General features: G+C 41.3%; 1 protein-coding gene across 1 annotated transcript; it reads left to right on the top strand.

Moving 5' to 3' along the window:
- The first annotated feature begins 1,500 nt into the window (after positions 1-1,500).
- Positions 1,501-9,960, top strand: LOC119882206 (disintegrin and metalloproteinase domain-containing protein 19-like). Its single transcript, XM_038692197.1, has 18 exons — positions 1,501-1,817; positions 1,922-1,987; positions 2,342-2,413; positions 2,507-2,677; positions 2,870-2,953; positions 3,349-3,488; positions 3,875-4,052; positions 4,141-4,230; positions 4,412-4,607; positions 5,284-5,392; positions 5,545-5,752; positions 5,949-6,026; positions 6,682-6,790; positions 6,879-7,008; positions 7,155-7,257; positions 7,351-7,722; positions 7,832-7,929; positions 8,010-9,960. Exons 1-18 carry the CDS (start codon positions 1,581-1,583, stop codon positions 8,014-8,016), a joined length of 2,448 nt encoding a protein of 815 aa, XP_038548125.1. The 5' UTR covers positions 1,501-1,580; the 3' UTR covers positions 8,017-9,960.
- The last annotated feature ends 1,118 nt before the right edge of the window (positions 9,961-11,078 follow it).

Here is an 11,078-nt window from a genome sequence, read left to right as displayed (position 1 = left end):
TTTTTCATAAAGATTTCTGATATTTAGAGTTGATCCAAATGGTTAAAGACTTTCTTAGAATTCTAAGAAGTCTCCCATGACTATACCTCTAAAAAAGAAAACACTTTATGAAGACAGCTCAGAGTTTCTTCTGAAAAGGAGTACAGAACAGCAAGAAGCAGAGCTAAGAGAGACATTTTCCCGATATTCAAAAGCAGGAATTAGTGCTGCAGATTATATTGTATAGGGCTGATGTTTGTGATTAATCTTATTACAAATGTATTTGAACTGCTAGGCCAACGAATTAAAGCTATTAGCTCTATTACAGCCTCAGTTTATGTTTTCCAGCTGACGTGCAAACGTTTTGGGCCAAAAAACAGAATTAATGGATGCGTATCAATTTACTCAGTGTTTTCTAAGTCATTGATAGAATACCTACATAACTCATACATTAATTACTGTTGTCCACCATTTCCTATTTTAGTCAACTTGCCAAAATAGAGGAGGTATTTTTTCAAAATGTGCCATTTTCACAGCTCTGAAGAATAAATAGTTATTACAGAGAGAATTAATTCCGTTATTTAAGTGCAAATGCACTGGTTGCCATATATACATATACATACATGAAGATGCAAAGATAGTTGGGCTATTTTCACGAAGAAAATGTATTTTGTGTGCTAATGTGTGGATTTGGAATCTTTGAAATGCAGTGATTTTCTCTATAGATTGGTGGCGGTGTTAAAATCTCAACCACACCTCCTATGAATTTTGAGGCTTACTTAAGAGGTCTCAGAGAGCGCCCTGAGATTGTCTGTGAACATAATTTTGTAGATGAAAAGAACCAAAGCCTGCACAACTGGTCAGCCTGTGATCAAACCATGGCTGAATAGACAATGTGACAGGAAACAGTTGTGTGCACAGTCTTGAGCAGTCCAGTAGATTAGTAGGTCATTGGCTTCAGAGTTGGTTCATTGAGTACAGCTCAGTATGGAGATCCTGTGTTTTCTCCTGGTGTGGCTCCAGGGCAGCAGAGGAGGAACTGGCAAGCACTGACAGAAATCTCAGCCATATGTGTGTTTTTGTGGGTTCAGTGCTCTGCATCTGGAGGACGAGTGAATGCATACCTCTTCCTTCTAATGTAGATTCTCTGGAGGAATGCAGACACAGCATAGAGGGACATTGACAAGTGGGCGTCTGACCTCTGCAGATGTTTTCTACAGCTGCTTGACCTGCTGCTGTGTGCATGCTCGTGTGCTTGTGCATCGACGTCTTCGCTCATAAGGGGTTTTTGCGAAGAAGCCAGAGGATTGTGTATTGCTCTGTTTGTCCCAGCTGATCTTCGTTTATAAACGGCACTAAATCACCTGAGACACATCCTTTCTTCTCCATCCATCCGTAAAACCACTACAGCCAAATGAGTCCATATCTGACATGCAAACATATGGTTTAACTCACACCTCAGATTTACATTTAATCTGATGTTTTAAGGTTAAAAGGTGGTTTTTATTTACAATAATGCAATACAAAACATTGATACCCACAGTGTGCAGATAGACAGCAACATCACTGATCACCCTTTCATTTCCTTGAGCACTTGTTAGATGGAACCATCAATGGTGTCTTGTTTCCCCAGGGGACTGATTTCTCTGAACACGAGCGTCAGCTACCTGATAGAGCCTCTTCCTGTTTCCACGGATGCACAGCAGCAGCACGCTGTGTTCAGAGCCGAGCATCTCCATCTACCCAGAGGTAGCTGCCTTCATCACCATGGCGACAAGGAGCGTGAGGGGGGGCTTGATGATTTCATCCATGGAATGATGTCACCACGGAGCAGGAGGGTGAGTTCGGACGGTACCAAACTGCCTGAAATCCTTGGCAGGTTTTACACAAAGCGCAAAAATTGTGCCCGCAAATTGTGTATTTAATCTGTCTCCATTTTTAGGAAAGAAGGGACCTGAGCCAGAATATGAAGTATGTAGAGCTGCTGATAGTGGCAGACAAGGCTGAGGTGAGGACATGTTTGTGGACGTCGTCATATTTGGCCATACAGGAACTATTAAATGTTGGCTCTGTACGTGAAATCAGCTCTGTAGACAGAATTAAGTAGCATGAAGTCATGGGAATTATATTTGTAACCAGTATAAAAAGTATATTTCTACCTTACACAGTATTTTAATAAATTTAAACCCAGCAGACTGCACCCATTGCTCTCTTTAGAGCTAGCTGAGGTAAATATAAAATTCTAATTCGAGTCCTGTTTGTTGTTTGAAAAGTGAGAAGTCCCCTTTTGAGGTTTTTGGAAAAAGCAGAAGAGTGTAGGTGTGTCTGTTTCTGAGAACAATGTGGTTTATGCCGTTTGCAGTTTGAGAAGCATGGGGGTAGTCTCGAGAAGACCAAACTGAAATTACTGGAGGCGGCCAATTTGGTTGACAAGGTAACATCTGATATGAAGCATGAAACCCACAAACTGACACTCAAGTCTGTCACACCTATATTTAGTAGTAACAGTTCCTGTCCACACCCACAGTACTACAAGGCTTTGAAAATCCGTGTGGCATTAATCGGTCTGGAGGTGTGGACCAGCCAGGACATGATCAACGTTTCAGACAATCCTCACAGCACTTTGGCATCATTCCTGTCCTGGAGACGCAAACAGCTCCACGCTCTCCCCAACGACAATGCTCAGCTCATCACGTCAGTCACTCTCTCTCATCTCCAGCTAGTCCTCCCATTTGTCATTCGTCACCCTGTACCCCTATCTCCTCTCAACCTCCTGTCCCGTGGGGAACATCTTTCAATTGATTTTATGTTCACTGTGTGAGACAGTAACCATCACCAGTGGGCCCTTGTCCAGCTGGAACTAATCACCGGTGTGGTTTTGTGTCTCCAGAGGAGGGCGTTCCAGGGCACCACCATCGGGCTGGCACCTCTCAAAGCAATGTGCTCCGACTACCAGTCTGGTGGAGTGAACACGGTGAGAGACGAGAGACGACAAACATGAATCTTCTGCATGCACTCGAGTGGAAATGAAAGCTCATATCCTAGTTCGATCCCCAGCTTCTCCTGTCGTCACATGTTGAAGTGTCCTTTAGCAACACACTGAACCCCAAATTGCTTTCCTTGTGCGTGTGGGAAACAATGTAAGATGCTGTATTAATATAATGTAAATAATAACTTGTATGATTACCTCTCTGTTTTCTTTTACAAATGAAGATCCAATAAGGCTCTTGACTTAAAGTTTTAATTATTTTAGGTTAGTTTATTAGTTAGTTATTTTAGTGTCCTGTGATGACAGGGTCTACAAAATGCCATGAGAAATGTATGTGACTTTTCCATATTTAAGTAATGTTTGACTCTTCTTTTGAATAGGACCACTCAGAGTCAGCTGTGGGTGTAGCCGCCACCATGGCACACGAGATGGGCCACAACTTCGGTATGAGCCACGACAGTACAGGCTGCTGCCAGGCGAGGGCCGAAGACGGTGGTTGTATCATGGCTGCTGCTACTGGGTACGATACACAAATGACACATGAACGAATAAATTATAGTTATCAACCTAAGAGAGGGGCGGCGCGGTGGTGCAGTGGTTAGCGTTGTCGCCTCACAGCAAGAAGGTTGCGGGTTCAGTTCTCCCCGTGTCTGCGTGGTTTCTCTCCGGGTGCTCTGGCTTCCTCCCAACCTCCAAAGACATGCGGACTAGGTTGATTGGTGACTAAATTGTCCTTAGGAGTGAGTGTGAGTGTGACTGTTTGTTAATGATTCATTTATATTTGTTAAATAAATCCTTAGTTAAAAGTCATGTGTTGTCCTCTCCTCTTTGTCTTCCCTTTGAGCCAGACTGTGACAACTTCAGACAATAAAACTGTGTCACTGTTCCTGTGCTTCTTCCTCCCAGGCATCCATTCCCACGCGTGTTTAATGACTGTAACCTGAAGGAGCTGAAGAGCTACCTGAGCTCTGGAGGAGGGAAGTGTCTCTTCAATCTGCCAAACACCAGATCCATGTATGGAGGGCAGCGCTGCGGCAATGGTTACCTGGAGGATGGAGAAGAATGTGACTGTGGAGAAGAAGAGGTCTGCGTGTTGTGTCTCTTGAATGGTGCTGTATATGTTTTTCCACTATGTTTTTGACAGAACTCATGACTCTACACTGTTTGTGTAGGAGTGTACCAGTCCCTGCTGTAATGCCAACAACTGCACTCTAAAAGCTGGTGCTGAGTGTGCCCACGGCATCTGCTGTCATAACTGCAAGGTACTACCATTAGAATTTGATGGTCATCTGAACAAGAGGAAAAACACAGAATCATCTCCCATGAATGATGTGCCCCCTGGGCTAATTGTAGCAATTGTATTATATCTCTGCATTTATTTCTTCCTTTCTCTGCTCAATTCAGTTTCTTTCCTAAACTTCTCTTTATCCCTCTCCGTCTCAGTTGAAGAGCCCAGGTGTGCTGTGTCGTGCTCCCTCGGGGCCGTGTGACCTAGCAGAGTACTGCGATGGGAAGGCAGAGTCTTGTCCTGCTAATTTCTATTTAGTGGATGGTACATGGTGTGCAGGCGGGCAGGCCTACTGTTACACCGGCATGTGTCTGACCCTGGAGCAGCAGTGCCTGTCTCTTTGGGGACAAGGTGAGTAATCTGGACGCTATAAATCCTTTGTTCCAAAAGGGACTATATCTTGTATTTTGATCAAATACAGCATACATTGTTGTAAATGTAGCATATTTTAAACATGCATATACAAGTTCTAATTTATTGGATACACCTAGCTAACACTAATGCAGTCTAATACCCCTTTTTATATCAGTGAGGTTTTTATGTGCTCAGCTGAAAGTTATACAACCCATAGTCTCTGAAATATATTTACAAATTAAAACAAACTATTGATACTGTATTCCAAATATACAGATTGGCATACTCAAGAAACTTTGGATCACTTTATAAATGTTTTTAATCGTATAACTAATAGCTATATTTCAGCCATCAAAAAATCTCACATTGTATCTTTAAAGCAGCTAAACATCCAGTGCATGTTGAAGCAGGGAGGCTGGATAGAGTTAAAGAGGAGTCCTCAGTGGGTCACAGGATTAGGGATTGTTATTGGACAGTGTCCATATTCACGTTGTGACAGAGCCTCTCTGGGGAGCCTTTGTTGTACCACAGGAGCCACACAGAACAGTAAGGGATGCCATCTGGTCTGCATCAGGTGGTCACATAACACACTGAGCCTGCATTTACTGCATGTGTGTGTTATCAAGTGTGTGCAGCCATATTAATGTCTATCTGTTTGTGTTTTTGACCACAGATGGCCGGCCAGCCCCTGACCTGTGTTTTAAGAAGGTAAACGAAGCTGGGGACATGTATGGGAACTGTGGCAAAGATCTGTTTGGGAAGTACAGGAGCTGTAAGGACAGGTGAAGATCACAACTATTTTGGTTCATTTACTCCCTCAGTTCAAGGAGAGTATTTACATTTCCCGAGAATTACATGTTAAAGTTTATGGTTAGTCATAGTCATTGATCAAGCTCAAAAAATCTGATGATGCCCTTTTTACTATTTCTGCCAGGGATGCTCAATGTGGGAAAATCCAGTGTTTAACTTCAGCCCCCAAGCCCATTGAGAACAATGCTGTTCGCATAGAAACCACTGTCAGTATGGGCAACAAGAAGATCAAGTGTATGGGAACACACGTGTACAAAGCTGACGAGGAGGCACAGGGCGACACTCTGGACCCAGGCCTGGTTATGACGGGCACCAAGTGTGGTGATGGCTCGGTGAGACTCACACATGCGTGGAGATACACTAAATGGAATTTATTGTGGTGGCAGAGAGATGTTTTTTTACCTGTCAGAGAGCCACATTTAATTGTTGTCATTTACAAAACGTATGGCTCCAATCTTTGGGATTTTCATGAACTAAATTCTACCACTTATAGGAATCACTCGATTCTCTAACCCCTTCTCCTAACAGATTTGTTTTAATGGAGAATGCCGCAATGCATCTTTCCTCAGAGCTGATGAGTGCAATGCCAAGTGCCATGGACACGGGGTAAGTTTCTATGCGTATGGGGAAGGTTGCCTGGGAGTGCTTGGGGAAGATTTGGCCGCTAGCCAGCAATTATGGAAGGCTGGCAGTAGTGCAAAGCTTGTTCAATGTCAATACACTCCAGTGCAAATGAAAGCCATGCAGTCCAAGTCTTACTTAGGTAAAAGTACAGAAGTCCATCCATCCGTCCATCTGCAACTGCTTATCCTGCGTACAGGGTCGCGGGAAAGTACAGAAGTATTAAAAGCAAAATGTACACACGTTTCAAAAGTAAGAATGTACATGTACAGAACATGTATGCAGCAGCATGGTCCCTGTTATCTTTATCTGCAAAGGGACTATAGCTGTCAGATAAATGTAGTGGAGTAAATAGTACATACATTTTTTATTTCAAATGCAGTGAAGCAGAAGTATAAAGACGCAGAAAATGGAAATAGTCCACTAACTAAGTACCTCAAAATTGTATTTATGTACAGTGATTGAGTAAATGTACTTAGAGTAGTTGCTTTCCACCAATGAACCGTAGTCTCTTTTCTACTTTGAATGATGTTGATGTACTTCTGTAGTCCTGAAATGTCATTTACTCCTATACCTGCATGTCATCATAATGAATATAAACATTTATGTTGTGATTCTGATGGGTAACGTGTTTTTTCAGCTGTGCAACAACAATCATAACTGCCACTGTGATGCGGGCTGGGCTCCCCCTCTGTGTGACCAGAGTGGATCAGGGGGTAGTGTAGACAGTGGACCTGTCATCAGCCACAGTGAGACACTTTCATGTGTTTTCCATACAGTTTCTTGTTATTAAATTGGGCAATTCTTTTGACTTTTCTCTATTTTACATTCCAACAGACAATCTCCTTCCAGTCCTGCTGGTGCTCCCTCTGTTTCTTTTTGTACTTTTGGCTGCTGTTGGACTTTGGTGCTGCTACAGACATAAACTCCACCCACTGAAAACCTCTGCTCCACTTCCAGTGCCAACGTGTGTAATTCTGAAGTCTTAAATACTAATACCTTACATTTTAGTGAGCAGCAGTTTTCTGGCAAAGTACTTTTGTTTTTGTCTGTATGTTGTTTGGATGTATAAATGATGAGTCTGTACTTTTCTATTTATGCTTTAACCCTCAGTTGTTCAGTTCCGGTCGAGGGCAAGCCTCTGTATGCTGGCGGTCATGTGAGCGGTCATGCTAACCCCGCATTCTTACTAAAAACACAGGACTCAGACCACTTGGTAATGAAGTCCACGGACAGTGCTGTCATTCTCTATTGTTTTTGAATATTAGAATAAACCACTGAACCTTGTTATGGTTGTATTGTTCCACAGGGGAAATCCTCGCCTCGTCCGAGCCCGTCTTGTCAAACTCGGTCAAGACATGCTATTGTACGTCCAGCAGTGAAGCCTCCTCCTGTACCTGCATATGCTTCAGAGCAAAAAGAGCAGACTCCTCAGCCCAAGATCCAGCCTGAAGCTTCTACAAAGAGACAATATTCTCCTCAGACTTACACTTCACCTACCGTTAAAAATGCACAGCTGGCCGAGCAGAAACGAAACCAGGCTCCTCCACCACCTTCAGGGCCTCCACCTATACCTTCCCTGGAACTCAAATCCCACTCACAGTGTTCAGCAGTACCCAAACCCCGACCAGACCCCCCAAACAGACCTCCACCGCCTTGTCCTGTCAACAAGCCATCAGTGGTGAATATTGTATATGTGTATATGTAGTATTTGTATGTTTTTAATTAAATAATCACATTTGGCATTCGTGAACTGACTGTGTAATGTCTGACTTGTCATTTTGATGTAGGACCAGCAAAAAAAGAAAGGCCTGCCCATTACCACAAATTCCCTGCAAAGAGGAAAAGCTGCTTTGGCGCCATCTGCAGGACAGAAAAAGCCAAATAGGTAATTCATCTGGTGGCGTTTTCTAATGGATATCTATGCAAACATCCTTGTTAACTTATCTTGTTTTTTGTTTCTTTTAGAACCTAAGAGCTCAGGGAGACGTTGCAGACCACCACTTACATCCAGTAATGGACTGCCTAAAACTGTCTTTTTTTGAATATTGTCAGCTGACCATGAAAATGTGACACGGAGAGATATAATGAATACTTTTACACTGTGGGTCTGTGGATTGCAGTGTATTTACATGGATATGTATTGAGGAATGGTAGAATTACAGCAAATCATATGCCGCGTTCCAGACTGCTTGGAACTGGGAAATTTCCAAGTTGAACTTCCAACCTCAAGGCGTTCCAGGTATATGGTGGTACATGACGCCGAAAGTGAAAAAAAAACATGGCTGACTGTGACAAAGTGTACACACAGTTGCACCCTCAGCAGTGCTTTTGGTGTTAATTAAAAGGATGGCAGTTTAAATGCAAACAACTGACATAAATAGCCTATACATTACTAGTTAACTGTGTACCCCTCTAGCTGCAGGGGTACACAGTTGGTAATCCTCAAGTCAGTCAGTTTTGTAGGTTGCACTTCCTAACGTGCATTTTTAACAATAACTTTTATGCAGAGAAGATGCCTTTATGAGATTCTTTACTGTAGCCAGCTACCTAATAGGCCTAACATATTTCTACATCAATGTACATGCAACAGGTTTTACTATATGATTGTATTATTTTAATTTAAACACATGCAAATATACTTTTTGTTGCCTTTTAGTTTATGGTTTACCATTTACAATGTGTGCTTCCATGGGTGCTGACATTGTTTTGTGATATAATTCAACTGCTACTCTTGAAGTCAGGGTACATATTTTTTTCTCCGAGTTCACAAGTAGTCAATCCAACTTCAAGTGGCGTTCCAGGATATTTCTAGCTGGAGGTTGGAAATTTCCCAGTTCCGAGTTGCCTGGAACGCAGCATTAGTACATGTCCCAATAAATATGATTTAAGTGTTTAGTAAATTAGCACTATGTGTCTGCTTTAACAATTATCAACAGCCAGAGCTGTGAATTTAAGAACTTAATGGAAATGTGAAATAGTGCAGCAGTGTTGAAACACTGTTTCCAGGAGTATTTATTCACCAAGAAAAATGTTTACAGCGTAGCCTGTGTAATAAACATAGTGTCTCTTAAAGAGCATCAGCTGGAAAGGGATGTCTTATATTAAGAAAAGATGCCACTATTGAAGTGCTTATGCTTCTTATGTGTGAATAAGAAAGGGTTTTAACTGGATTAACTGGGACCAGTAAAAGCCCATCATGCATGCTGTAAGTATATGCTTATGATGAGAGATACAGGTCTGTGTAGCAGGAAGTGTTAGGGATTTTTCAAGTTTTTTTATTACTTTTGTTTGAATGATTTTATGTTGTTGTAGTGTTGCACTTTGAGCAATCCTTTTGGTATTTTGGTATTCACTCCCTTAAATGTTACATCCTTCCACAAAGTACTGTCACTCTCACAAGAGGTGAGTATTTGATAACAAAAAGAAAGAAACAACACTAACTTTTCTTTGGTAGCTCTGTCACCAACAGTCAGTGATGAAATTGTCTTTGCCCAAAGCAACATTTGAAATCATTAGAAATTGGGAACAAAAATGAGCCAGCTTTATTTACATGTATCAGTTAAACATCTCAAAATAGCCCCATACATTTGAATAATTTTGCATGTTTGTCCAAAGACTAAAACTGTTCATTGGGAGTTCCCTCATGACCAAAATGCTAAAAAACTGCTCTGAGAAGAATGACTACAGGCTACAGTGATAACGTTGGCATTACTGTAAGGTACTTTTACAAATTGTGGTCCATTTGACTGCCTAGGGGATGATGTGATTTATCTGTAATATGGAAATACAGTCTGTCAGCTGCCGTGTTTTACCTTCTTATCCGACCTATGCAAACCCTGGCACTGTGCAGCACTGGGTCTTCAACTGGAATTTAAATAAACGTGAAAAAATAAAAAAATAAAATTATACATTTTAACTTGTTGTGATTTTGTTCATGATTTAAACAGGTCTAGCACTTCTAGATTAAAGAGCATGCTTAGTAGTATCTTACAGAATGATTACCATTGCAATTGTTCAACCTAAGTGGCAATTCCTGCACAAAAGGTACAGTGACCTTTAATCACAATTGGACAATGGATTTCAGATAGTATAGTATATACTAGTATAATAGTTCTGCCACATTTTATACAGGATCTGCTACTGCTCCTCACAAAAATGCAGGGATGTTAAAAAAAAAATTTTTTAAAAAAACAGTATAGTTTGTTTTTAAAAATAAGATACACCTATAGTCTTGCCCCATAACTTTTAGCCACAAAGGTAATTCATTGTTTGTATGTAAAGTATGTTTTCCATTCTAAATACTCTACTGTGAGATGCTTGGTAAAAGTAGGTGCATTGGGAAACACAAATGATATCCATGCACTATCTTTGTTGTATAACTCTCATAGAACTGCACAGCAACACTGTAAAATGTGTTTTCAGCTCCACACCAATAGGCCACAGGTTGACTAGCAAATGTCATTCATGAATGATTATATAGGAATCCTAATCATGTTTTTTTCCCCCCACACTTGGCGAATATTTCATCAACTTTGTGAAAAAGGGAGAAAAATTTAATTAAATTCATATTACGGACACTTGGGGGCAGCGCCACAACCTGGAAACACAACAGTGGATGCCTCGCATTATTAAGTTGATTTGGCAAACATAAGCAGTGGCTTATTTGAATGTGAAGCAGGAATGCAGTAACATTAGCATTCATTTGGAGACCTGTTTTATTGCCACCTGAAGAATGTAAGTCCATTATTCACTCTCCTTTTGGTTCTGTTTTGGTGTCCACAAACTACTGAGGGAAATATATGGTTTAAATGCTCCACTGTGTCACCAGCTACTCAATAACTTTGTCCTGTCTGCTGTTTGGTGCTGGATTGAATGGATTTATAAGAGCTTTTTCACTGAAAACAGCTGTGTCAGAAAATGACTTGATGACCAGTAAAAACTGAACCAAATTAGCATAATTGTGGGTCTAACACAGTGAGCTAAAAGACAAAGCCAAAAAACTGTGCACAGTTGAGAGGAGATGCGAAGTTGGGT

This window comes from Micropterus salmoides, unplaced genomic scaffold (assembly GCF_014851395.1).
Source record: "Micropterus salmoides isolate LMB-PRFRI ecotype aquatic unplaced genomic scaffold, ASM1485139v1 Ms_hic_scaffold_2976, whole genome shotgun sequence".
Taxonomy (NCBI): domain Eukaryota; kingdom Metazoa; phylum Chordata; class Actinopteri; order Centrarchiformes; family Centrarchidae; genus Micropterus; species Micropterus salmoides.
This window is presented reverse-complemented; position numbering and strand designations above follow the sequence as displayed.